The sequence below is a fragment of the Tupaia chinensis genome, unplaced genomic scaffold (assembly GCF_000334495.1).
Source record: "Tupaia chinensis unplaced genomic scaffold, TupChi_1.0 Scaffold138400_2, whole genome shotgun sequence".
Taxonomy (NCBI): Eukaryota; Metazoa; Chordata; class Mammalia; order Scandentia; family Tupaiidae; genus Tupaia; species Tupaia belangeri.
The window spans coordinates 277,527-305,198 of NW_006198298.1; the positions used below are offsets into that span (position 1 = coordinate 277,527).

Sequence of the window (27,672 nt, forward strand, 5' to 3'; positions counted from 1 at the left end):
CAACACAGCTCCATCATAATTTAGTTTTAATGAAGGTGTAAAATTCATATCTATTCCAGGAGAACTCAAAGAAAAAAACCACAGAAACCTCGTGCATAAATAGGAGAAATTCTCTTCCTCATTTTGGATTATCTGTAGCTTTTTCTATTTAAACAAAATACAGGACACCTACCACACACACTATGGCATGATCACACATGTACAGAGGCACAAAAGAAGTATTTTGAAGATGTAGCCAAAGAGGAGGGCAAAATACAGAAGTTTTTAGAAAAGCAAAAAGCAAAGGAACCCATTAAGGTTTAAGAATGAATGCAGTGGAGAGAAAAACTGCTGAGTTTTCCATATTGAAATAGAGAGAGGGCTCCTGCCTTGACTGACTGGCACCTACTAGAGTAGGGCTGTTTCACCAATAAGAAAATTTAAAAATTTAAAATAGCCTCATTTGTTTGACAATTCCCACTATACTTTCCCAAACTAGAAGAAAGAGAATATTAGTTTAAGGCTAAGAAGAAAAGAGAGTTGAGAATTATAGTCTGCTTAATATTTTAAAAATAGCAACATTTCCCCCTTCTTCAAATGGGAAGCAGACCTTTTTTATCCTCCCCCCCCCCCCCTTCAATTCTCTTCCTCCCAGAAATTCATCAAGGCTGATAGTTTGGGAACAGTGTATAAGTAACTCCTGAAAATGGCCCTAGCTTTTTTGTTTGGGAAATTGCCTTTTATTCAAAGTTGATACAAAGCTAAATTATATCCATGTGTTAAACACATGCTTTCAAATTCTGTTTGACAATAAAAATCTGTTTCAAAATTAAAGCAGGTAAGAATACTTAACCTCTGTGCATTTTACTATATTTTAATTATACCTCAATAAAAATTTTATAAACATTAAAGCAGGTATACAAAAACTGTCAGCCAAACTTATTTTAGTCAAACTTATTTGAAGACAACAACACAAAAACCCTGACCTGGTACAAATACCCCAGAAATGGTCTCACTTTGGGAAAGGCTCTGAGATCCTTCACAAATACCTAAACACAGAGAATCAGAGCATCTTCCTTGGAAGTAGTACTTTTGTACTTTTGTAAACACTATCCACAAGTTAGCCTTTTATGCTTGTTAGCTGGGTGAAAATAGTTATGAGTGTGTCCCCAACAAACAAGTCTAGGAACAGGCACTGGACATTTAAAAGCATTAGCAGTACTGACTCAGTAAGTTAAGATACTGTGAAAGGACTCAACCTTATGCAGGGCAAAGGAAGAGGGTAGTGAATATTACAGTATCTGGAATGTTGGTCTACTGGTCTCACCCCTGAAGAGGGTTTACAGATACCAGTGGAGTTAGAAACTTCCTACAGGCAGGAGCTCTGGGAGTCACATGCTGTAGCTTCAAAAGATAAGTAGTTTTAGTGTCTGATAATCCCCATATCTAGTGTCTGATAATCCTGGTCTCTTGCAAATTCACTGAAAATGCAAGCATCTTAAATCACAGACGCGTCGATATATTAATGTAACTGGAAAGCTATCTCAAAGCATTTACTGAGCAAATACTCTGGGCCCAGCTGTTCTCAATAGCTTCTGACAAACATACCTCTAGTCAATCTGCAATTCCCATAATGTGCTTAGAAAAAGTAGACTGAAACCATTTGAAAATTTGTAAGCCAATTTACTGAACAAAATCTCATCTTTTTCACAGCAATTTATCCATATATATATATTAAAATCCTTTTGGTATATTTTTTTTTCCAGTATATGGGATAAAGGCAAAGGCTGTATTATTCTTGGGAGTTTCTAATCACCTTTGCATTGAACTCTGAGAAAGATGTGTCTTGTTTTTAACGTGAACAATCTCGTCTGGAGTCATGGGAAGGATTTTCCCTGTCCGAGTTATCTCTCCTTACCCTGACTTTTCCTTTACTCTCATCACCTTCTGCTTCTGAATCACTCGGCTCCAAATCTGGGCAATATCCATCGTTTTCCTGATATGGAGCTTTCCCTGCAGACCGCCTGAGAAGCTGCCTACCCCAGCACTGCTCCTTGGGGCTCATATTCTTGGTTGGCTTCACATAGCACTGGAGGTCTGCTGTGGTTCTCATCCACCTGTTGGTGGCCTCCTTGAATGATCTGCTGAAGTGTTCCATGGTAGATTTTCTCAAGTTTCCCTGACTGACCAAGTGGGAGCCAAGCATAGACTCCTGGTTATAGAACATCTCACTCGAGCTATCTTTTTGGGTGACATTCCCAGACCAGCTGCCCTCCAGACCATTGGATCTGGTAAACTTGGAGTTTGGTTGACTTTTCCCATTCCCAACAGTAGACTGTCCATGGATGGCAGCCTGAAAGGCCAGAGGTTTGCCCAATGACTGCCCATGATAGAACTCTGAAGATGGAGCTTTCCAAGCAGGACTGGAATCCTTTTCTTCACTCCTAGAATGGTTGAGGCTGGCCAGCAAACCATTATTCTTGCTTTCTAGTGAGTACCTTGGATATGGTTTCATTCTCATTTCTAGTGACTCCTGAGGTACCTGCATGCTCTTTACACTGTGAACAGGGGAGCCACTGTCAGTAGAGTGGGATTGTTGGTCAGTTTCTGTAGAGCTGTTTCTGCAGTCTTCTGCAGCTGATCTGGGCATTTTTAACTTTAAGGTAATTCTCGGTGGTGGGTAAAACAATGAGTTTTCTAGTGTATTGGTCAAAGGAAGTCCTGAGATAAAAAAGAAAGATTTATTTAACAACTGATTTAAATACTAGTGTACATGCTTATGGCAGTGTGAGTTCACACACCCACTATTTCACATGTCTAGAAAGCATCTGCTTTGGATATATATGTACATCATAGTGTAGCAGTTGGAGTCACTTGAACTCTAGAGGTTTGGGCCAAGAATGCCACAGATAAAAACTCAGCAATGCCACTGTTTGCTATATGGCTCCCAACCTCTTCACCTCTGTTTTCCCAGTCTGTAAAATGATCATGAAGACTAGTGTGCTGCCTCTTGCATCCTCATCTCTGCCTTTCTTTCCATGTCTGAAAAGACTGTCACCAGCAATGGCTTAGCTCAGGGTCCCTCTACTATATGCCTGGGTACTATACAGCACTTAAGATGTGCCTTTAGACATTTAAGATCCTATCTTTCAATCTCTCCTGGTCTTCTTAAACAAGTAAAATATAAAACTTCAAAAATGTGGCACAGGTTTTAGTGGGTAAAGAGTATGTATGTACTTTAACCTGGTATTAGAAATGGTAGTGGGTGGTTCCTGTGAATTTTATGTCCGTAACATGGAATAATTTACTGACTATAAATGGCTATTATGAATGTGTGAAGGAGATTTTGTAGTGGTAAGGCTAGCAGAAAAGAATTAGAACATTCTTGCCAGTGGACAGATATGGGCTTGGCCTTTGCCCATTATCATCTTACTGCATACTCACAAAAATGAGACATAGAAAGGACAGCTCTGAGGTGCTCCATTGGGAAGTATTTGTTCTCTAAGAGTTCATGTTGAAAATTCACAACCCCCATCTCTGCCAGGGCCTGCCACGCTGATGCTGTAAGCCAAAGTGAGGCTAACTCCTACCAATCACAAGCCACATGGCTAGGGGCCAATTCCTCAGCACAAAGGGGCTTGTCTCTGTTGTCCTTTGGGTTTCCTTGTTTTGCCTATCACATTTCCCTTGTGGCTGAGCAGCCCTGCTGTCTCCTGGTATACCACTCTGCTGTGACCTGTGACACTCAAGAATACCCGAAAGTCTCTGATGCCTATAGGATACCTCATTTCTGAGTGTCTATCTCGTTCTGTGGCTGTCCCCTGTACACCTTGCACAATGACCCCTAGTTGCTCAGGCTTTGCCACTGACCTCTGCATTAATGAGGCATAGGGAGGTTGTAGGTTGCATAGAAAATGACTGTCATCATTCCAGTCAAACTCCTTATGTTTAGGGCTCTGTAATTATGCTTGCCTACCTCTCTTACCAAGTGGGCAATATACCCGGCAGACAGGGATTCTGCCTAGCTGACTGCTCTATCTTCTAGATCAGCTCTTAGTCCACAGTGAGTGCTCAACAAATATTAGTGAATAAATGAAAAGATAAGAACCCAGCTGTTCTCACCTCTGGTAAAGGATTTGTTTTTACTATACTACTCTTAAGATGAGTAACCCTAGAATTAAATATTTTCTGGGAATTGGGATTAGACCCTATCCTATCAATTCCTAAACGAAAAATTTCATGGCTCCAACTAATGGCCTCAAATATCTGTCTAGGGTCTAGGCTATCTGCTCTAGATCTGCAATTCTCCTAACCTCACCATAAGATTTCTTGTTTCATGAGTTGAAAGTGAAACAGGCCATCTTCTACCAGGATTAGACCAAAGCAAATGAGATATTTGACAAGAATTTTAAAAGATTTTAAAGCGGAACAACTGATGTATAATTTAAATGGTTAAAGTAGGATGTGACCAGAGTCTATATATTTGTTAGTACATTTTAAAATATACACATTACCTGCAGCCATTTCTTGGTTAACAAGCTGAACCTGCAAACCGAAGATCTGTTCCTGTAGCCTGCTCTGTGACAATTTCATCTTCTCTCGTCTGCTTATCATGTAGCACAGATTTCGGACCTGAAAGCCCAATCCCCAGCAAACAGAGATGTTTGTCATGGTAAGCAAACCTGACAGTTGAAATTGTTTAGCTAAAATGAAGACAATTAAAGTTAGGTGGGGGTGGAAGAAAGGAGAGAAGACAGAACCCAAGAGCTGCAAAATGAGATCCACTCCATAGAAGTTCACACAGCATGGTTAATTGTGGGATTGTGGTTCCCATATCAATCAGCAGCACAAGCAAAATGCTCCAAAGCTGCCCTTCTGAAACCTACATTCTTTGAGGTATCATGAATTTGACATAGCTAGGCACAGCTGGCCTAGGAAGATGGAATGATGTCAAACAACTTAGCCTTACCTTTAAATCCCTCAGTACAAATGATGGCAATGCAGGATCCAACAATTTTCTAATGACTGCTAGACCAGCAGGATAAAGGTCTGTTGGAAAGACTGGAAGTGGCTCTTTTGCTCACATTTTCAGCTCAACCATAACCATAAAGGTGAAATCCTCACTCTTCTATACTCCCCAGCTAAAAAAATTACTTAATATTTTTGCGCATTATTTATTCATCTGCAAATAGCTATGATAATAAAAAAAATTTTCCATAGGCATGTTAGGATTAAATGAGTTAGTATCTGTAAAATACTTGGAATAGTATTGACAGAACCAGCAGATGGTATACTGGTTACGCTGCTGGACTCCCACATGGTTGATTGCGGTTTGAGTCTGGAACCCGGTGGCTTAAAACTCATGCCAGGTGTGTGTGGTGCATACCCAAAATCTCGAGAGGAGAAGGGAGGAGAAGGGACTGTGGTGTGTCCATCCCCCCAGGGGATGATTTCTCACTTTCTGTCTCTCTGTGTCTCTGTCCCTCTGGCAAGTGCACGTGCCCTATAGCAAAAATCTCTCTAAAAACAAAACAAAACAAAAAAGAACAGCATTGGGAATAATGATAAATAATTTTAAAAAGACAGAATATATTAGTTACCTTTCAAATTTTGGTAGCAGAGGGGAAAAAAAACAAGCTATTTATATAATTATACTTAATTATATAATTCCTTTAGATAAACATAGGGTCAGGAATGCTGCTAAACATCTTATAATGTCCCTGACAATAAACAACAATCCAGCCCAAAATGTGAATAGTGTTGAGTTTGAGAATCCTGATTTAGTGCTTTTCTGAACCAAACCCACTCTCTTCAGCCTACGATCTCATAAGTGTGTCAGGAAAATATTACTAGGCCAATTTAGGCTCAACAGGAAATAAGTAAAACAAGTAAGAATGTATTTCAAATTTAAAGTTCATAGAATATATAAATAAGGCTCTCCAGTCCTGTGAACGTGCCTGTACAGATTTAAACAGAGCCCACTGACTAGGGCCACAATGAAACCAGAATGTAAGAAAGGACACCAAAACCCATTTTTAAACTGGAAGTTGGACCTTGATTTCTATGCAGACAAGACATATTCACTGGTCACAGCTGGTCATCTTACCCTTTCCAAGTCTTGCCGAAGGTGCATAAACATTCTCATACGAGTGTGAACACTTTCCTCTTTTGGCTGTACCAGGCCATTTCCTTCGTCCTCCTTTGGAGGGAATAATGGCTTATTGAAGTTACTTTTACGCTTTAGTTTCCAGTAGTTATAGATAAAATCCACAACTAGCATGGGCAGCTCCAGTTCTTTGGCCACATCTTCTACTCGGACCAGGGTGTAGAAGTCCTCTTCTAGCTCCCGAAGCTTCTGGGCCCGCAGGCTAGTTTTCTCACTTTTAGCTTGGCTTTGCTCTGCAGCCCAGTGGTGGGGGTACTCAGCTTCCCCAATCTTCTGTCTGTTTTGGCTATGTTTAAGACAGTATGATTTGAACTTCACTTCATCCTCATCATCTAGAATGGTCTTCATCTCGAGATTGTGCTCAAAGGCACAGGTGACATGGAAGGCAGTTATACAGCTTTTCACTGAGCACTGCAGGAAGAAAAGATATGTTAAGGTAACAGGGTTGGGTAGAGAGGGTGAACCCTGCCCCTCTGGGCCTAGAGGGAGAGATTTTTAGAAAGCAAAGGGAAACTAGGGAAAAAGTTGGTCCTAAACTGACTATGACAGATGCTTCATAAGTAACATAGGAAACCTGCTCTTACATAAAACAGCAAAAATAGAGGAAACAAAAAAATGATTTGAGCATTAAGTTTTTCTGAGAAGCCTTCCGTGACTCTCATAAACAGTCAGAGGGTCTCTTCTTTGTGTCTCCCACCTCACCTAATGGATGCTTCCAAAATGGTGTGTCTATAAAGGCTGTCAAATCCCTGGCCTTAAGGACAGAAACTGTGACGTTTGTTTTTGTATTGCCACCAACCAAGCAGCTGCTCAGAAAATGGTACAAACACATGATGGATAAAACTAAGTCAGTAACATTGTCAGAACAAGTACTGGTTCTAAAAGATCACAGGAATCCCAATATTCAAGTAACCAACTTCTTAAAATTGTTCTTACAGAGCTAAGCTGTCCAACACAGTAGCCAACTAGCCACAAATGATTGGTTAAACTCATTGAAAATTACATGAGCGCTCTGGCGATGGGAGGAGCGGTAGGATTTATCCGCTCAACTCTGCAAAGGTTCTAGGCATGCCACAGCCTCATCAGGCACCCAGCACGCACCCTGTCTGCAGCCAAGATGCCCAAGAGGAAGGTCAGCTCAGTTGAGGGGGCGGCCAAGGAAGAGCCCAAGAGGAGATCGGTGAGGTTGTCGGCTAAACCTCCTGCAAAAGTGGAGATGAAGCCAAAAAAGGCGGTAGGGAAGGATAAGTCTTCAGACAAAAGAGCACATACAAAAGGGAAAAGGGGAGCAAAGGGGAAACAGGCTGAAGTGGCCAACTGAGACACTAAAGATTTACCTGCAGAAAATGGAGAAACTAAAAATGAGGAGAGTCCACCCTCTGATGAAGCAGGCGAGAAAGAAGTCAAGTCTGAGTAATATCATATACCATGTCTTATCAATGGTCCCTGTCTCCCTTCTTATACAATCCAGAGGAATATTTTTATCAACTATTTTGCAAATGCAAGTTTTTTAGTAGCTCTAGAAACATTTTTAAGAAGGAGAGAATCCAACCTCATCTCATTTTTAAAGTGTAAATGCTTTTTTAAAGAGGTGAAATCATTTACTGGTTGTTTATTTTTCAATACAACCAGAAAATAGTGGGATACTGACTTATAGGAGGCTTTGACTCTCTTACATGTCAGCTTAACATTCCATAGGTGGGGGTGGGTGGGTAGTTTTTATATCCTAAATACAAAGCATACTAAATGGCAGTTTGGAGTCACAGTCATGCATTTAATGTGTCTTGAATATTTTAAATTACTTCTATTATGTTTTTTAGTAGCTATGAAAGATTGGAAATTTGAAGTACGTAGTGTGCATGATACTAAATTGTGATTTGGTGGGACTTACATAACAGCTTTCAACATTTGAAGACAATGGTTCTTGATATCCTCTTAAGGAAAATTTGCCTACAAATCTGAAGCTGGAATGTCACTGGAATAACTTAAAAAGAATCATTATACTTGGCTTTTTAAATTTTTGGTGCATATTTAAGAATTGGATACAAATTGAAATGTCTGTACTGATCCTTGACACAACCAATAAATCTCAATTACAAAAAAAAGAAAATTACATATGATTACATGGTTATAAACAATCTGAAAATATGATTATAATATTTTGTTATCCATTCACAGATTTAACATATTTATTTATTAAGCATTATTATGCAACCCAGACTGGCAGGAAGAGCCTGGTCCATGATAGCTGTACTCCTGTACTTCACAATTAGCCTTACTTACCATTTGTTATCATTATGTTACAGCTTTCCTTCCAAAGATTTAACATACATGGGTGTACTTATATATATGTTTAAGTTAAGAGGGGAAAGCAAGGGATGATTTGTTTTTAAGGAAATAGTGAGAATTCTAGTTGGTGTAATGGCTATGTCGCTGGACTCCCATGTACTCGACCAAGGTTTGAGTCCTGGACCTGGTGGCTTAAGCTCACGCATTTCTGGTGAGCGCACGTGCCCTATAGCAAAAACCTCTCCCCCCCCCCCAAAAAAAAATAGTGAGAATTCTCATGATTAAAGCCAAGTCTTAACTTTTTTGGAAGCTGCATCTGAAAGACAGACTGCTTAATTACCAACATGCTATGTTTTTAATAATTAGACATAGATGATAACCTTGGAAACAAAGACAAAAAGAACACAAAACCTGACATGTCTTCACAGATTTGAGAAATTCAACACCTAAGCGAATACTGGCAACCATCGAAGCTTTAAAAGAGCAGATTCCCCTTAAACTAATGTCACAGGACAGAGTTCCAGGGATGATGATGCTAAAATCATCTGATCCAGTCTCACATTTATTATTGCTTGAACTTCTTTTAGAGTACCTAATTTCCTTTAGAGTACCTAATTTTCTTTTTTTTATTTTTTGAGAGATTTTTGCTATAGTATGCATATGCTCACCAGAGAGACAGAGAAAGAGAGAGAGAGAGAGACAGACAGAAAGAAATCATTTCATGGGGGGATGGCCATGTTGAAATCCCTTCTCCTCCATTCTTCTCTTGGGATTTTGGGCATGCATGCACATGTGCCTGGTGTGAGTTTCAAGTCGCTGGGTTCAGGATTTGAACTGTGGTTGACCATGTGAGGGTCCAGCACCTTAACTACTAAACCACCCGCTTGCCACTGGAGTACCTGATTTTCTACATCTATCCACATATCCACTTCCACCTTCCAATTAAGTGGTAATCTAGTCAGTTACTGAATTCTTTCATGGACAAGAAGCTCACAACCTCCTAAGAGAGCCCACCTCAGTTTTGGATAGTTCTATTGAAAAAGCTTGGGTAGTGGAGAGTGGGTGTGAGGTGCAAGGGGAGAAAATGTTTGATAGATGAAAAAACGGTAAAATAAGTAAATAAATAAAAATAAAAATAAAAAGCATGTTTATTATGAAATTAACTATAAAAGTTTGTTACATTACACTAAAATATGTCTTCTTAAATCATCTACATGTTTGACAATCCTCACAAAAATAAGGCTGATGAAAGCCCAAGATGTACTTTATAACAAAGTCATTGATTTCTTTCATAAGTGAGAGAGAGAGAGAGAAAGAGAGAGAGAGAGAGAGAGAGAAGAGAAGAGAAGAGAAGAGAATACTCTTAACAGTGTCTTGATGCCACAATCTACTCCCAGACTCAGTCAGCCCCAGATCATGGGCACATGCACATCTTCCATACTCAGAGAGGTCTCCAGATGTGAACCTGGAGCCTTCCCATGTGGGTCAGGCTCGTAGAACATCATGTCTTAATTCTGTGGCACTGTCTAGCCTTCAAGATGGACTTTGATCTGGGTACTTCTCATTATCACTTGGGTAAGAAACTATCTGGACATTTAAAAAACAAATAGCAAAAGGTTAAAAGTGTTAGGCATAGTTTTCTTTTGCTGCTTAATTGCTAAAAATATGGGAAGAAAAAAGCAAAAGCATTTTCTGTTCAAAGGGATGAATGAGTGATGTAAAATTACTCACAAGAAGCTAAAAACAGATTTCTCAGGTCAAATTTATCAAACATAGAGACATAGATATAAATTACTCAAAATAAAGGATAATATAAACACTCTTCACTTAACTGAGTTCAGTACTTACTATTAGGTCATTAAGCAAAGTGGTTGATAAGCAAGGAGGTTAAAGGCAGATGTCTTACGGTATCCTGAGGCACTACAGGGTATGTATTTTTCAAGATATTATGTGACATCACACTAGAATAATGTAATTCTATCCATACAAAAAAGCATACATTAGCTAAGTACCAGAAAGTGACAAGACACACCACAACATAATGATATAAATCTGGCATAATCATTTTTATTCATTCTGAATAATGAAAAGGCCTAAAGGGAACTTCAATTTGGTAACTATGAATGAAATATGTAGCCTTGTGTGATTGTGAATGCTTTGTGTAGTGAGTACTGACTGACCGGGGAAATAGACAAAGATTGAGAAAGGGGATTCCTGAGACTCATAGACTGATAAAGGGGATTCCCCATGCTGGAGAACTGGTCCACAAGTCCAAGTGGTCATTAAGTGGGAAGTAACTATATACAGATATTCAATATACACTTCCAAAAAAACAATAGTAGAACAAAACTTGTATGTATACACTATAATGTAATGCCAACTGTTGCAGATTAAGAGTAGGTTTATACTCTTAATTTGATTATTACATACTGCATACATGCTTTAAAAAACCCACTGTACCCGGGACCAGCAGATAGTGTAATGGCTATGTCGCTGGACTCCCATGTAGTCGACGGCGGTTCGAGTCCCGGACCTGGTGGCTTAAAACTCACGCCCGGCGTGTGTGCATGCATGCCCAAGATCCCGAGAGGAGAATGGAGGAGAAGGGATTGCAGCGTGGCCATCCCCCCTGGGGGGTGATTTCTCGCTTTCTGTCTCTCAGTCTGTCTGGCGAGCACATGCGCCCTATAGCAAAAACCTCTCCAAAATAAAACAACAACAACAAACAAACAAACAAACAAAACTCCACTGTACCCCTTGGGATCAGCAGATGGCATAATGACTACATTGCTGGACTTCCATATAGTTGACCATGGTTCGAGTCCTGGACCCGGTGGCTTAAACTCACACCGGGTGCATGTGCGTGCATGCCCAAGATCCCGAGAGGAGAATGGAGGAAAAGGGATTGCGACATGGCTATTCTCCTGGCAGGTGAGTTCTTGCTTTCTGTCTCTGTCTCTCTGGCGAGTGCACATGTCCTATAGTAAAAACCTCTCTCAAAAAAACCCCAAAACACTGTACCCCACAAAGATGTACGATTATATGCAAATCAGAAGTTATAATAAAAACAAATAAATGAAAACCCATCTAGTTTCAAGAAAAGTCATTCTGTGATATTTATAGCTGGAGACCTATACATTTTGGAGGTAAAAAAGAAATGCCAGTCAAATTTTGGAGACAATCACACACCTGTTTACCTTTTTCTAGAACATGTATCTGACATATTAAACAAAATGTCTCTGTACAAACCTCATTTGTTTATAGTGTAACATTTTAAGGAGATAGGGGAGATATTATTATGCTCATTTAAAAAAAACCAGCTTTTATCTGGGTCTGTAGTACCATGGTTAAGTGCTGTGCATTGGGAGCTGGATCCACATGACTGACCATGGTTCAAATCCTGGCCTTGGTTGCTTGAAAAACGTGCATGTACCCATATGCCTATAATCCTAATAGAAAAAAGGATTCTGGTGTGATTACACATCACTGAAGGATGCTTTTTCTTCCTCTATTAACAAAATTTTTTTTTAATTGGCAGAGGGTGCTTGCCCGAGAGAGAGTGTGAGAGAAGGAGAGGACTAAAGCATCCCTAATAGGGTGTGGTCATGCCACAATCCTTTTTTCTCCATCCTGTTGGGATTTTAGGCATGCATGCATACACATTGGGTGTGTTTTCCAAGCTGCTAGGGGCCAGGATTCAAACCGTGGTTGGCTCTCTTAACGATCAGGTCAAGGAGCTGGCCCAGGTCTCCCTCTGGCAAGTGAACATGCCCTCTGGCAATATAAAATAAAATAAAATAAAATAAAATAAAATAAAATAAAATAAAATAAAATGTTGTTTTTGTATGTGTGTGTTAGAGGGCACATACTCTCACTAGAAAGAGAGAGAGGGGGAGGAGAAAGCATCCTCCCAAGGGGAATGGTCACGCTGCAATCCCTTCTCCATTTCTCTCTCCTTTTGGAATTTTGGGCATGTACACACATGCTCCTGGTATGTTTTTCAGGCTGCTGGGCTCAGGACTCAAACTGCGTGGTAGGTCATATGGTATCCATCTTCCTTATCAGGCCATGGAGTCAGCCAAGAGGGTTATTTTAAAAAAATACTACTCTTATTGTGGTGAGGAAGGAGCACTCTTAAAATCTTCTTTAATAGGGACCAGCAGTTAGCGTAATGGCTATGTCACTGGACTCCCATGTAGTTGACCACGGTTCGCGTCCTGGACCTGGTGGCTTAAAACTCATGCCGGGCACGTGTGCATGCGTGCCCAAGATCCCGAGAGGAGAATGGAGGAGAAGAGATTGTGGCGTGGCCATCCTCCCTGGGGGGTGATTTCTTGTTTTCTGTCTCTCTGCCTCTGTCTGTCTGTCTGGCGAGCGCACGCTCCCTATGGCAAAAACCTCTCCAATAAAAAAAAATTTTTTAATATAAAAGGACTTCAAAAAGTTCATGGAAAATATGGAATCAAAGTACAAGTTCATTTTGGTTCAAAAAATTTTGAAATTCACATATAGCGTTTTCATAATATGTATTTCCCATGAACAATCTGAAGACTCCTTGTACATGTGTCTTTAAACATTTTGCTACATGTATTGCAGTGTGGTCATTAAATCCATTCACTGAAATAACACAAGAAATAGTTTTATTGGCATATAATTTACATACCATAAAAGTCACTAGTTTTGGGCCAGCAGGCACATGGAGGTTAAGGTGCTCAATCCCACTGGGCTGACTTCATCATTTGAGTCTCAGGCCCAGTAGCTTAAAAATCACACTGGGCACATGTATGTGTGTCCCAGATCCCAAGAGGAAAATAAAGGAGAAGGACTGTGGTGTGGCCATCTCTCCGGGGGGGGGGTGATTTCTCACTTTCTCTCTCATGCCCTATAGCAAAAAACTAAAACTAAAAAGTCACTAGACTTAAGTGCACATTTCAATGTTTTGAGTATATTTATAGAGTTGTTTAACTATCACCACTACCTAATACCATAATACTTTCATCACACCAAAAATGAAATCTCGTGCCGATTTGTAGTTGCTACCTATTCCCAACCCCAGCCCAAAGCAACCACTAATTTATTGTCTAAAGATTTGCTCATTCTGAACATTTCATATAAGTGGAGTCAGACAGTATACGGTTGTTTGTTTCTGGCTTCCCCTATATAACACGTTTTTAAGGTTTATCCATGATGTAACATGTGTTAGAACTTCACTCCCATTTAAGACTGAAAAAAAAAATTCCATTGTATGGATATATTCCATTTATCAGTTGATGGACATCTGGGTTATTTTTATTTTGGGACTATTATGAAATAATGCTTCTATGACAATTCGGTGGAAGTTTCTGTGTTGATATATTTTCATTTCTTTTGAGTATTGTGCAGTAAAGATTAACCTTGTTCAAAGAAAGTTTTGACCCTTTGCCCCTAGCTCCTAAGAAGTAACCTTTAAGCCCTTGGAATATGCTACCTGATAAGAGTGGCTCTGTTTACCTAGGGGCCTTGGGCGAAGTAAGATAGTCTAAGATAACATGATTTATGGTGGAAGCTTTGGGTCATGTGGTAATAGCTTGATCTCTGGAGGGCCAGAGACTAAGGTCAGTCACAAGGATGGTTAGCCATGTGTATGTAAACCATCTCTAATAAAATATGAATACAAAGGTTTAGGTAAGCTTTTCTGGTTGGTAGTACTCTGTGTGTATTTTCACATATTGTTGCTGGGAGACATAAGCACTTTTGTAAGACTTCACTGGGAGGAACAACAGAAGCTACATACCTGGTCTCTGTTGACCATGCCCTATGTACCTATTTCCTTGGCTAATTTTAAATCTGTATCCTTTAACTGTGATAAACCACATTGTGAGTATGATGGCTTTTTTTGAGTTCTAGGAGTCCTTCTAGTGAATTACTAAACCTGAGGGCAGTCTTGGAGACCTCTGAAATGCAGGCATTTACTTATGAGTAAAATTACTGGGTCATATGGGAACTCTATGTTTAACTTCCAAAGTTTTTGACAGTGGTTGCTCCATTTTGTATTTCCTTCCTACATGAGGGTTCCAATTTCTCCACATCCTTACCAGTATTATTTGCCTTCTTTGTTTTTCAGGAGAGTTGTGTTTTTTTTTTTTTTTTTGCATGTGCACACACCAGAAAGACAGAGAGAGACAGAGAGACAGAAAGCAAGAAATCACCCCTCAAGAGGTATAGCCACATCACAATCCCTTCTCCTCCATTCTCCTCTTGGGATCTTGGGCATGTATGTGCATGCGCCCAGCATGAGTTTAGGCCACTGGGTCCGGGACTTGAACTGTGGTCGACTAAATGGGAGTCCAGCAACGTAGTCATTACACTATCTGCTGGTCCCAGTTATTTGCCTTTTTAATTACTGCCACCTTAGTAGTAGTGGCATTTCAGCATATGTGTGTGTGTGTGTGTGTGTGGTTACTTTTAAAGGGGGAAAAATAGGTCCTTCGTGCACCGGAAGTGACCCACGGGTTGGAGGCTGTCAGGACTAGAGCATCAAGAAAGACCTAAAGATTAGATTGTAAGACAAGAAAATAGAAGCCATGTTTTGAAGACCTGTATAACAGGCACTTCGTCAGTTTGTTAAGACATGAATCTGAAATAGTTAGCAGTTTGATTCTTGAAAGATCTCTGAATCGTGTGCAGTTACTTGAGCGAGTGGGTCAGGACCCTGTCCTAAGACAGGTGGGAGGAAAAAATCCAGTCACAATATTTTCTTTGGCAACAAATGAGATGTGGAGATCAGGGGAAAATGAAGTGTACCAAATGGGTGATGTCAGTCAAAAGACAACATGGCACAGAATATCAGTATTCCGGCCAGGTCTCAGAGATGTGGCATATCAGTATGTGAAAAAGGGGTCTCGAATTTATGTGGAAGGCAAAGTAGACAATGGCGAGTACACGGATAAAAATAATGTGAGACGGCAGGCAACGACTACAATCATAGCTGATAACATTATATTTCTGAGTGACCAGACCAAAGAGAAGGTGTAGAATGGATGATTCTCCTTTGGCTGTTGCTTGGTACAGTCTCATTTCCAAATCATGTATAGTCTTTATAATTTCTGAGGAAAAGAATTAAAGTACTCTTTTTATATAAAAAAGGGGGAAAATAAATATTTTCTAAATATGTCTCTGTTCAGTGAGTACACATGCCGTATAGCAAAAAAATGAAGCTAAAAATAAAAAAAGTCACTAGTTTTAAGTGTACATTTCAATGTTTAAATTTCTTTATAGAGTTGTGCAACCACTGCCACTACCTAATTCCATAATACTTTCATCACACAGAAATGAAATCTTGTGCTACCTGTTCCCAAAAAAGTCATCATACTCATAGTGTGGTTTGTCACAGGATTTTGTGCATGTGCCTAAAAATCTTAAAAGGAGGGAGAAAAAGTCACATGAAGATTTTGTGGCCCAGGCTCAGCAGTGCAGGTTGTAGTGTGCTGAACTGCAGCACTGGAAGCCACATGGCTGACCATGGATTTGGATCCCTAGTTGACTTGGAACACACTGTGTACATGGATGTCCAAGATCCTGGACAAGCTAGAGGGCTAAAGAAAGGGGATCATGGTGAGAAGACACTCATATGCAGGAAGTCTAAGTAGTGGAAAGTCCTTCCTTCCTTCTTACCAGTACAGCCACCTCACTTCGTTTGGAATAGAAAGTAAAATGACATCATGGAAAGTAATATTATGAAGAGTCAACCTTTGTTCCCTTGCTAGAGGAAATTGGCCTTTCCCAGTCCCATCCATACTCTTTTCCAACAGATGCTATTGGGTGCCATATAAGCTACTACTTCTACTTCAAGCAGAAAATTTGCACTATCATACACAACAAATGTGCCTATGAGAATGGCTTTTAAAACTTTCTAACTGAATCTACCCACTTCGATGTATCTTTTCCTTCCAAAATGTTTACTTAGACCAGCAACAAAGCTACATGTCAAATCATCTTGTAATCCAAGTCCATCTGTAGCTAGTCGGTGAACACATAAGAATGTAGGCCTGGTTGTTTTAGAGTTATAGCTCATTTACACCTGGGATGGTATCATCTAGATTTAGAACTGACTTAATTCATCAGCTCTGATGGCAAAGGATGGAGATTGACTACTACCGTGAATATTGAAAAGAATAAACAGTTTGATCTAGAGGCAACATCCAAAAAAAGGGATTTCGAGAAATGGTCTGTATAATGGCAGAACTCTAGGAGTGAATAGGAGACTTCCTGAGTGACTTCTTGGAGAACAGGACCCTCCCTCTGAGAAGGTACCTCCAGATAATTTGGTGTTATCCCATTCCACCATTTCTCATGGGAACTTACCTGAATGCAAGCTCCTGTTTTCATCTTGCACAGGTTGCAGACTAAGGCCCACCGACTGGGTGGGATGTGAGAGATCTTTGTAATTGGTTCCATCCTCTCAGGACAAGCAATGTTGACCTACAAATAAAACATACCATAAGGCAGAGACACTCAACGCACCATAGAAGTACCTTTCACAAACCATAAACAATGTCATGTGAAGCTCACAACATCAAAACAATGCGGTAAGTCACATACATCTCTTAAGGTTAATATGGAACCAAGAGTAAATTGAACCTGGCTGTATTCACTGCTCAGTCCTTCAATCATTTCCAATAATGTAAACGGTTTATATAATGGTATAAGAGGGCAGAAATATCAACTAGGCACGATTACCTTAGTGAGTCAAAGATGTCTACATTTTACTTAGGAATCAAAGAAAGGGACTAAGGAAAATAATTAAAATTCACAAAATCTAGCACCTGTCATATGTTAGAGATGGTGCTAGATGCCTTGTTATTTCATTTACTCAACTAAGGATAAAAAATTGAGCCAGCATGGAGGTTAAGGAAGCTGGATCCTACATGGCCAACTGCAGTTCCAGTCCTGGACCCAGTGGCTTGAAAAACATGTGTGGTGCATGTGCATGCATGTCCAAAATCCCAAGAGGAGAATGGAAGAGGGGACTGTGGTGTGGCCATTCTCCCTGAGGGATAATTTCTCACTGTCTCTCTCCAGTGAATGCATGTGCCCTATGGCAAACTTAAAAAAAGTAAAAAAAAATAGAGGCAGTGAGAAGTCTTTCTTTCTGATTTACAAAGAAGTGTGATATTGCTGAGAAGCAGCAGTAAATTTACGGAATAGATACTAAAGCATGTAAGAAGACAGTATGGGGATCAGCAGTTGGTGTAATGGCTATGTCGCTGGACTCCCATGTAGTTGACCGCGGTTCGAGTCCTGGACCCGGTGGTTTAAATTCATGCCAGGCACATGTGCATGCGTGCCCAAGCTCCCAAGAGGAGAATGGAGGAGAAGGGATTGTGGCATGGCCATCCCCCCTGGGGGTGATTTCTTGCTTTCTGTCCCTCTGTCTCTGTCTGTCTCTCTGGCGAGTGCATGCGCCCTATAACAAAAACCCCCCCCCCCCCAAAAAAAAAGACAGTATGAGGATAGTAATATTTTTAAAGTATTTTTCTGGGGAAAGAAATTTCTCTTTTTAACTTGCTATAGGGCGTGTATGCTTAATGGAGAGAGACTGAGATACAGAGAGAGAGAGAGAGAGAGAGAGAGAGAGAGAGTGAGAAGGCACGTCTGCCCCCCGGGGAGAGCCACACTGCAATCCCTTCTTCTCCACTCTCCTCTTGAGATTTTGGGCACGTACTCACACATATCTGGTATATTTTCGAAGCTGCTGGGTCTAGGGCTTGAACTGTGCAGTTGGACATGTGTGATGCAGCTGCCTTAACCACCATGCCACCAGCTGGCCCCAAAGCAAGTTCTTTAAACCCACATAACTATCAGCAGTTTACCTACTCTCTCAGCCAAAGTAAATTAAAAATGAAATTAGTTTTTAGGAAAGTGCTGAAAGGAAAGGGATACTATTTTTAAAAAGAGAGTTTTGCTACAGGGAGCATGGGCTTGCTAGAGAGAGACACAGACAGAAAGCAATAAATCATTCCCTGGGTGGATGGTCATGGTGCAATCCCTTCTCCTCCATTCTCCTCTTAGGATTTTGGGCACTCATACACATGTGCACAGCGTGAATTTCAAGCAGCTGGGTCCAGGACTCAAACCATGGTCGATCACATGGGAGTCCATCACCTTATTATCCACTACGTCTCACCTGCTGGTTCTAAAAAGGATGCTTTAAAATTAAAAAAATTATTTTCCATATGAAAATAGAGGGGTCAAGCAACTGCTGGTAAAAACTATTTTCATTTAAAAAAGAAATAAATATATAAATGAGTTTCTAAAAGAAATACAACTTCAGACATGGATCCTGAACTTCAATTGAAATACTGCTTTCAGAAACTTGAAATGAAGATTTTCTGCAGAGACTTCTTTCTCACTTATTTCTAGTGGGTAGTGTTACCTGTCTCTTTCTCTCCATTTCTCTCTGTCTCTCTGTGTCTCCCTGACTCTTTTAATTAAAATTTTTTTTTTAAGGTAAAGTATGCTCTGGGCTCTCAAGATCCTTTATTCTGTTAATAGGTGCCTCTCCCCATTCTGTTTAGGAAAAGCACAAACCCAGGCCCACCTCCACATGGATCCTGAACTTCAGTTGTGAAATATTGCTTTTGCGTGGTGCTTGTGCACTGTGCGGTTTTCTATTTTTGCTTTTTTCTTTGGAGAGTTATTTTATTTTATTTTATTTTGCTATAGGGTGCGTGTGCTCGCCAGAAAGACAGAGACAGGGAGACAGAAAGTGAGAAATCACCCCCCAGGGGGGGATGACCACACTGTAATCCCTTCTCCTCCATTCTCTCTCGGGATCTTGGGCATGCATGCACACACACCCGGTGTGAGTTTAAGCCACCGGGTCCGGGACTCGAACCATGGTCAACTACATGGGAGTCCAGCGACATAGCCGTTATGCTGTTAGTCTCCTATTTTTGCTTTTTAAAATTAAAATTAATATTTTTTTATTGTCCTTTTTTTCTTTTTCTTTTATATTTTCTTCTTTCCTTTTCTCGAATTCTTTTCTTTTTCTTTATCTTTACTCATTGGCTTCTCAGCTCCTACACAGTAAATGTCTAGACAGGTCCAAGTGAACCGGATCTAAACATCTGAATAAATTAGGGTCAGAATATTCCTCTATTCCCACTGATTGGGACGCACAAAGAGTGAGAACAGAATGGATAAGAGACTGCAGATCACCTTCTCCTGCATGCCTCTGAACACTCAAATTGAACTTAAAGAATTAGAAGAAATGCACCATCCATCAGATGACTAGAAATCACCACAGGGTCACAAGAAAAATGAAAAAAAAGAAAAGAAAATTCCTCTCCTCCAAGGAAAAATAATAACTCCTCTTCATCCTCAGACAGTATGATGAAATTCATGGAAATGTCAGATAAAGAATTTAGCAGAGAGACCACGGGATACACACATACAGAGGAAAGGCCATGGGAGGACACAGTGAAAAAATGGCCACCTATAAGCCAAGGAAAGAGGTCTCAAGAGGAAACCAAACCTTGCCTTGGTTTGTGGGCTTATTTTTATTCTTTAAGCCACGAAATCTGTGATATTTTGTTGTGGCAGTCCTAACAAACTAATATGGTGAACTTTTTATTTCTGTTAAGAAAACCTAGCCCATAAATTGGAATTCTCCAAACTGAACTGTGAATATGAAACCTCACTGCATTCTTATCATGAATATTTTGACTGCATTACATATGTGTGTGTGTGTGTGTGTGTGTGTAATTTTTTTCAGCATTCACTCTAAGGAGGTATAGAAAAACTCACTTTCAAAGGAAATAAACTCAATGAGTATATCTCCCAGGGACAGCTGCCAAGATTCCTGTTAAAACAGAGGCATCCAGAGTTTCTCACGGTTTTATATTTTCTAAATCCCTTAGACTTGAAACCTGGCAATGATTTTGACTCTTTTTATTTTTTTAACACCTACATATAGTCAATGACAAATTCATGTTGATTTGTAGTCCAAAATGTCTCCTTTCTATCTTTCATATATTTCATTGTTTCTCTTTGCACAGTCATCAGGAAAACCCTGACTACCAGGACTTCATAGATAATTTATTGCCAAACCCATCTACTTAGTCTTCCTTCCTCCTCTCTTTCTCTTCCACTTGCAACTACTAACAAGTTGATAGTCATAAAATGCTGCCTTATTAATGCTGGCTAAAGAACTTGGGGATTTCTTAATTCTTTAGAAATTTAAAACTAAACTCTTTCACCTGGAATGAAAAACAGTTCCTAGGGAACCAGCAGTTAGCATAATGGCTATGTCGCTGGACTCCCACGTACTCGACTGCGGTTCGCATCCCGGACCCGGTGGCTTAAAACTCACGCCGGGTGCGTGTGCGTGCATGCCCAAGATCCCGAGAGGAGAATGGAGGAGAAGGGATTGCGGCATGACCATCCCCCCTGGGGGGTGATTTCTCGCTTTCTGTCTCTATGTCTCTCTCTGTGTGTATGGCGAGTGCACGCGCCCTATAGCGAAAACCTCTCAAAACAAACAAACAAAAAATAAATAAAACCAGTTCCTAATGTTGTCCCACTGTACAATATTAGCCCAGCTTTCTTTCCTAGGACTCTATGCATTCACTTCATTTTCAGCTGGTCAGTTTCCTCACTGTTTCTTGGCCCCATGAAGCTTAGTCCCAACTCTACCACTCTGTTATGTTTTACTCTCCTTTTTTCAGTATTGCCCACCTTTCCTGGCCCCTTCTCTTTGACTAAACCCTGCTTACCTATTAAGGTCCACCCTCATATCATCTGTCTCCAGAAAGCTTTACTGGTCATCTCTGTCACATCTCTCTCAGATTGATTTCTATGGCATATGTAATTTGAATTATTCATTTTTTTGCATTCTTACATTAGTTAGTATTAGGGGTGTGTGTGTGTGTGTGTGTGGCTTTTTAAGATAGAGGCCCTGGGGTAGCCAGTGGTATGGTGGTTAAGGCAGCTGGATCTTACATAACCAACTGTGCAGTTCAAGTCCCACACCCAGCAGCTAGTAAAACACAGTGGGCGTGTGTGTGTACCCAAAATCCCAAAAGGAGTGCAAAATGGAGAAAAAGGATTGTGACATAACCATTCCCTACGGGTGTGTGTATGTGTGTGTGGGGGGTGCTTTCCCATCCTCCCGACTCTGTCTCTCTGTTGAGCACACATCACAAACTAAAAAAAAAAAAAAAGCCTTTACTTTTTAAATTTCCTTTAAACCATGGTGATACTTGAAGATTCTGTTTTTTTTTAATGTGTTAAATAGATTACTGTATACCTATAATGATCATTAATATGGTTTAAATATAGTTAAAAATAAGTTTTCAACATTGTAGTCCAAGATTTATTGTCACTGTAACTGTAATTTTTGTTTTGCCCTGTGAGCTAAATATGCTTAAATATATATTTCTACTAGCCTTTGTGTCAAAGGTTCCCTCTTCAGATAAATTTCAAACCCAAATGCATATTTTAATGTATATTCCAAATATTCTCTGCCTCAAGCTTATTAATAAAACAAATTTGGGGACCAGTAGATGATGTAATGTCTATCTCATTGGACTCCCACATAGTCAACCATGGTTTGAATCCTGGACCTGGCAACTTAAAATTCACTCTTGACACATGTGAGTGTATGCCCAAGATTCCAAGAGGAGAGTGGAGGAGAAGGGACTGTGGCATGGCCATCCCCCCTAGGGAGGTGATTTCTTGCTTTCTGTCTCTCTATATCTGCAGTGAGCACACAAGCCCCATGGCAAAAATTTCTCTTAAGAAAATTAATCTCTGAAATATTAATTAACCAGCCATGTTCAATAACACATAATTGGCATAAAATCCTTTCTGAATTCTGAGAATGCTAAGACTCTTCCTGTAATCAAATATTTTTTGATTGCACACTTTGAAAAATACATAATGACCATAGTAAACTATATAGCATCAGCTAGGTGCTACCTTATAGTATATTTATTCTACTCAGAGTTTCATGCCTAAAGTCAGACATATATTCGTAGACATATATTATCAGCAGAGCTTGCTAATGAACGTAGATAGATTATTTTAAAAATTTTGTGAATCAATAAAATGTGCAGAAAAAAAGGAATGCAAAACAACTGTGGATACCTGGGACAGTGTGGGAAGAGGGTGGGAGATGGCAGAGGGTGAGAAATAGAGAGAAAAAAATATATATACACACACAGACACACACACACACATACATATATGAAACCAAAAATGGAAAATTATTGACAATAACATATATAATTAGGCCACTATGTAGCATATTCTGGATGGGAAATCACATTTTGTATGCTCTGACAATGCTCAGTGAATGAATGTAAATGAATTAATTAAAAAAAAAGTAAAAGAAAAAAATCAATAATGATAGCACTGAGATTGTAGAGAGGAAGAAATAGACTTAGAGAGGTTCAATCCTGTTATTTTACATGGCCCCTCAGAGTTATTTGTGTTTAAATATAAAACAGTGAAATAGTGCAAAATGTAAGGAATGATTTTTGTGGTTAATACCTGTGAATCTCAGTTTCTATATGTAATATTTTACTGAATTTGAATAAAATCTTCAAGGAGTTGGAAAAAAAAGAAAAAGAAAAGAAATACAACTTAAAAAAGTGAAGAACTATCAAGTTCTTCAAAGTTTGGTCAAACTATTTTTTGACAAGTTTGGTCAAACTATTAATAATACAGGTACTTGCTGCATTAGGAAACTAATAAATTTTGAAACTCCAAAAGGTACTGAAAACTAAGAACTTGAAACCATGAGAGAACAGTCAATAGCTGAGAAAGCTTATTTTACTTTTAAAGAACACTTCCTGAATAATATTCTAGAATTGTATGAGCTAAAAACTTGCTCTTGGGAACCAGCAGTTAGTGTAATGGCTATGTCACTGGACTCCCACGTAGTCGACTGCAAAACTCACGCTGGGCGTGTGTGCATGCGTGCCCAAGATTCCGAGAGGGTAATGGAGGAGAAGGGATTGCGGCGTGACCATCCCCCCTGGGGGGTGATTTCTTGCTTTCTGTCTCTATGTCTCTCTCTGTCTGTCTGGCGAGCGCACGCGCCCTATAGCAAAAACCCCTAAAAAAAAAAAACAAACAAAAAAACCTTGCTCTATTAGTTAGAGATTTGCTGCTAGAAACCAGTCACTCTCAGGCCAGAATCTTGACAGTTCATTTTACATGTCTATAAGTTATATGTTCTCAGTGAGAAAAGGAAACTACTACTCAAATATATTTTTAAAAATACTGAATGTCTATAGCCATAAGAATATAAAAGTATATGGGACTTTGTGTTTAACTCTGTGAGCTCAACTATTAGACAGTAACTTCTCTGGAAGCAACATTAACAAACAGTTAAGTTAGGGACATTATTTTTTTAAATTATTTATTTTATTTTATTTTATTTTATTTTATTTTAATTTGATCAGAGAGAGAGAGGGAAAGTGAGAAAGCAAGCCAATGGGTCTGGAACTCGAACCACACACAGTTAGTCATGTGGGAGTCCAGCACCTTAACCACTGTGCCACCTGCCGGTACCAACTTTAGGGACATTTTAAAGGAGAATGAATTACTGATATAGTATTATCAGATCCCCATTAACTGAATTCTGCAGTCTCTCTTGTCATGCAGTTAAACTGCCTAACAAATTTGCTGGTTTGGGGGAGGGGTGTGAGTGGAATGTCCAAATAGTTAAAAAGAAATGTAGTTAAGGAGGGGGAGGGTCCGTGGTGTAGTGGTAACGCACTGTCAAGAGAAGCCAGATCCCACAGGGTGACCACAGTTTGAATCATGAGCTCGTTCAGCCTGAAATGGGCATGAGCACAAATGTCCATGATATGGCAGGCTGGAGGACTGGAGGGAGAGAATTACAGCACGACTGGAACCTGTGGATAATGCTTATCTCTATTCCTTTTGTGCGCGTGTGTGCACACGTGTATGCTCACTCTATTATGAATAAAGAAAAAAGGAAGGACAAAAAATGTCTGGAAGTCCTGTTGTTTTTTTGTTTGTTTGTTTGTCTGTTTTTTTTTTTTTGAGAAGTTTTTGCTATAGGGCGCATGTGTTCACCAGAAAGAGAGAAACAGAGAGACAGAAAGCGAGAAATCACCCCCCCGGGGGGATGGCCATGCCACTCCCTTCTCTTCCATTCTCTTCTTGGGATCTTGGGCACTGCAGAACACACGTGCCTGGTGAGTTTAAGCCACCGGGACTGGGACTCGAACCGTGGTCAACTACATGGAAGTCCAGTGACGTAGCCATTACGGCATTTGCTGGTCCCTGGAAGTCCAATTTTAACTAAGTGAGCACACATACAGCCTCTCGGGAAAACCAGTAACTGATGACCAGATAAGATATTAAGAAATATGGTTTTAATAAAGAAAGTCTCAGCCACATTGAGTCTAAGCTCTAAAAAGACCTTCAAAAAGTAAAAGGCAGCCATTATAGTGGGTAAAAGTGTTACTGCTTGCTTTATTTGAAATAGCCTGAAGCTAGAAACAATGCAAATGTCTATCAAAAGAGAATGGATAGATAAATCATAGTACAACTGACCCTTGAACAAAACAAGTTTCAATGGCACTGATCCACTTATGTGCAGGTTAATTTCAGTAAATGTATTGTAAAACACAGTATAGTACAGTAAATATATCTTCTATTCCTTATGATTTCTTAATTTTTTCTCTAGCTTACTTTATTGTAAGTGTGCAGTATATAATACATATAACATATGAAATATGTGCAAAATGAATATGTCATTGGTAAGGCTTTTGATCAACAGTAGGCTATTAGTAGTTAAATTTTTGGTCAGTCAAAAGTTACACACATCTTCACAGAATTAGAAAAAAACAACCCTAAAATTTGTCTGGAATCATAAAAGATACCATATCACCAAAGAAATACTGTGCAAAAAGAATAAATTAGGAGGCATCTCATTCTCTGACCCCATGTATTACAAAGCTGTGATAATCAAAACAGCATGGTACTGGCACAAAAACAGGTATGTAGACCAATGGAACAGAATAGAGAACCCAGAAACACAGCCAACTGATTTTTGACAAAGGGCACAGGACTGTCCATTTGCTGAGATTTTCTTCAGCAAATGGTACTTGAAAAGCTGGATACCCATCTCCAGAAAAATGAAACTCAACCCCTATATCTCTCCATTAACAAAAATAAACTCAAATGGATCAAAGAGATAAACATAAAACCTCAAACTATACAACTACCAAGGGGATACACAGAGGAAACTCCTGGAGGCATCAGAGTAGGCAAAGACTTCTTAAATAAGGCCCCTTCCCAAAGTACAGGCAATAATCTTGAAAATAGACAAGTAGGTTAAAAAGCTTCTGCACAGGAAAAGAAATAATAGAGTGAAGAGGCAACCCTCAGAATGGGAGGGTTGCAAACTATGTCTCAGATAAGGGACTGGTAACCAGAATATACAGGGACTTAAGCAGGTAACCTGAAAAAAATGCTCAGTTCAATTAAAAGATGGCCAAATGAGCTGAATAGACAACTCTGCAAGGAAGACATATGAACAGCCAAAAAAGCATATGAAAAAATGTTCAACATCCCTTATAATAAGAGAGATACATATTAAAACCACAATGAGATATCCCTTAACCCCAGTCAGAATGGCTAAGATTAAAAAAATAAAGAATAATAAGTGCAGGTGAGGCTGTGGTGAAAAGGGAACACTCCTACACTGTTGATGGGAATGTAAACTAGTACAGCCACTGTGGAGAACAATATGGAGTTGCTTCAAAGACCTATGAATAGAACTACCATATGATCCAGCAATTCCACTCCTGGGTATCTACCTAAAGGGATAGGAAAACCCTCAGTCAGAAAACCACTTGCACATCCATGTTTATGGCAGCATTATTCACAATTGCTAAGACATGGAACCAACCCAAATATCTATGAACAGATGACTGGATTGAAAAAGTGTGGCAGGGTCGTCAGGTGGTGTGTTGGTTAAGAGCTCTGGACTCCCATTGTGGCTGACTGCAGTTCGAGTCCCAGACCCGATGACTTGGTTTCTCACTTGCTCTCTCTCTCTCTCTCTCTCTGGTCAAATTGAAATACATACATCCATACATACATACATAAAGTTGAATAAAATAATTCTTAAAAAAAGAAAGTGTGGCAAATACATTCTATGTAATACTACTCAGCCATAAAAAACAATGAAACCATGATATTTGATAGAAAGTGGATGACTATGGAAGATTTAATCCTAAGTGAAGCAAGCCAGAATACAAAAGAGAGGCAGTGTATGTCCTCACTTAACATGTAGCCAATGTCTGCACTTTATAGCAGAAACTGAAAGATTGGAAGGTATAAAAGCAGGGAGAATAAATGAAGATACTAGAAATCGTATGGGAGGAAGGTGGACAATGGTGAGCAGAACAGAGGGAATCAAGGGAGAAAAAAAAAGCAAACATTTAATGGACACAAATGGAAAATTATCTGTTAATGATAATGTGTATGGTAATATACTTAACTGGACTAACATGAAGTATACTCATGCCTGGATAGTCCATTTTGAATGCTGTAAAGATGTATAGTAAATGTAAAAAAATAAGAAAAAAGTTATATGCATATTTTTGACTGTGTGGGGGCATTGGTACCCCTAACTTCTTGTGTTATACTTCTGATACACACTACAACATCGAGGGCCAGCCAGACAGAAAAGAGTACATGCTGGGACCAGCAGATGGCATAATGGTTACATTGCTGGACTTTCGACTGTGGTTCAAGTCTTGGACCTGGAGACTTACAACTCTGGGCACATGTGCGTGCATGCCCAAAATCCCGAGAGGAGAATGAAGAAGGGATTGTGGTATGGTCATTCCCATTTGGGGTGATTTCTCGCTTTCTGTCTTCCTATCTCTGTCTCTCCAGTGAGCACATGCACCCTATAGCAAAAATATCTCTCATTAAAAAAAAGAGTACATGCTGTATTATTCCATCTATATGAAGTTCAAAAACAGATAAAACTAATATATAATTATAGAAATCAAAATAGTGCTAATTCTTGGGGGATAAAGATTGGAAAGTGGGTCTGAGGGAATCCTTCTGGTGTGCTCTATGTCTGTTTCTGGGATGTTCGATGTCTTGGTCTTAGCTGTGGTTATACATATACTACACACACACACACACACACACACACACACACACATATATATATATATATAGTTGTGGATACAGATATA

At 39.6% G+C, this 27,672-nt stretch overlaps 1 protein-coding gene and 1 pseudogene across 1 annotated transcript in view; one reads left to right on the forward strand and one right to left on the reverse strand.

Moving 5' to 3' along the window:
• Positions 1–1,369: 1,369 nt before the first annotated feature.
• Positions 1,370–27,672, reverse strand: part of JADE3 (jade family PHD finger 3) — a 109,204-nt gene continuing 82,901 nt past the window's right edge. The window contains 5 exon segments of the mRNA XM_014592726.2: positions 1,370–1,839; positions 1,841–2,700; positions 4,494–4,611; positions 6,086–6,556; positions 16,778–16,894. Coding sequence (XP_014448212.1) covers positions 1,792–1,839; positions 1,841–2,700; positions 4,494–4,611; positions 6,086–6,556; positions 16,778–16,894 — 1,614 coding nt within the window. The 3' untranslated portion in view covers positions 1,370–1,791.
• On the forward strand, positions 14,998–15,546 carry LOC102475461 (single-stranded DNA-binding protein, mitochondrial pseudogene; annotated as a pseudogene).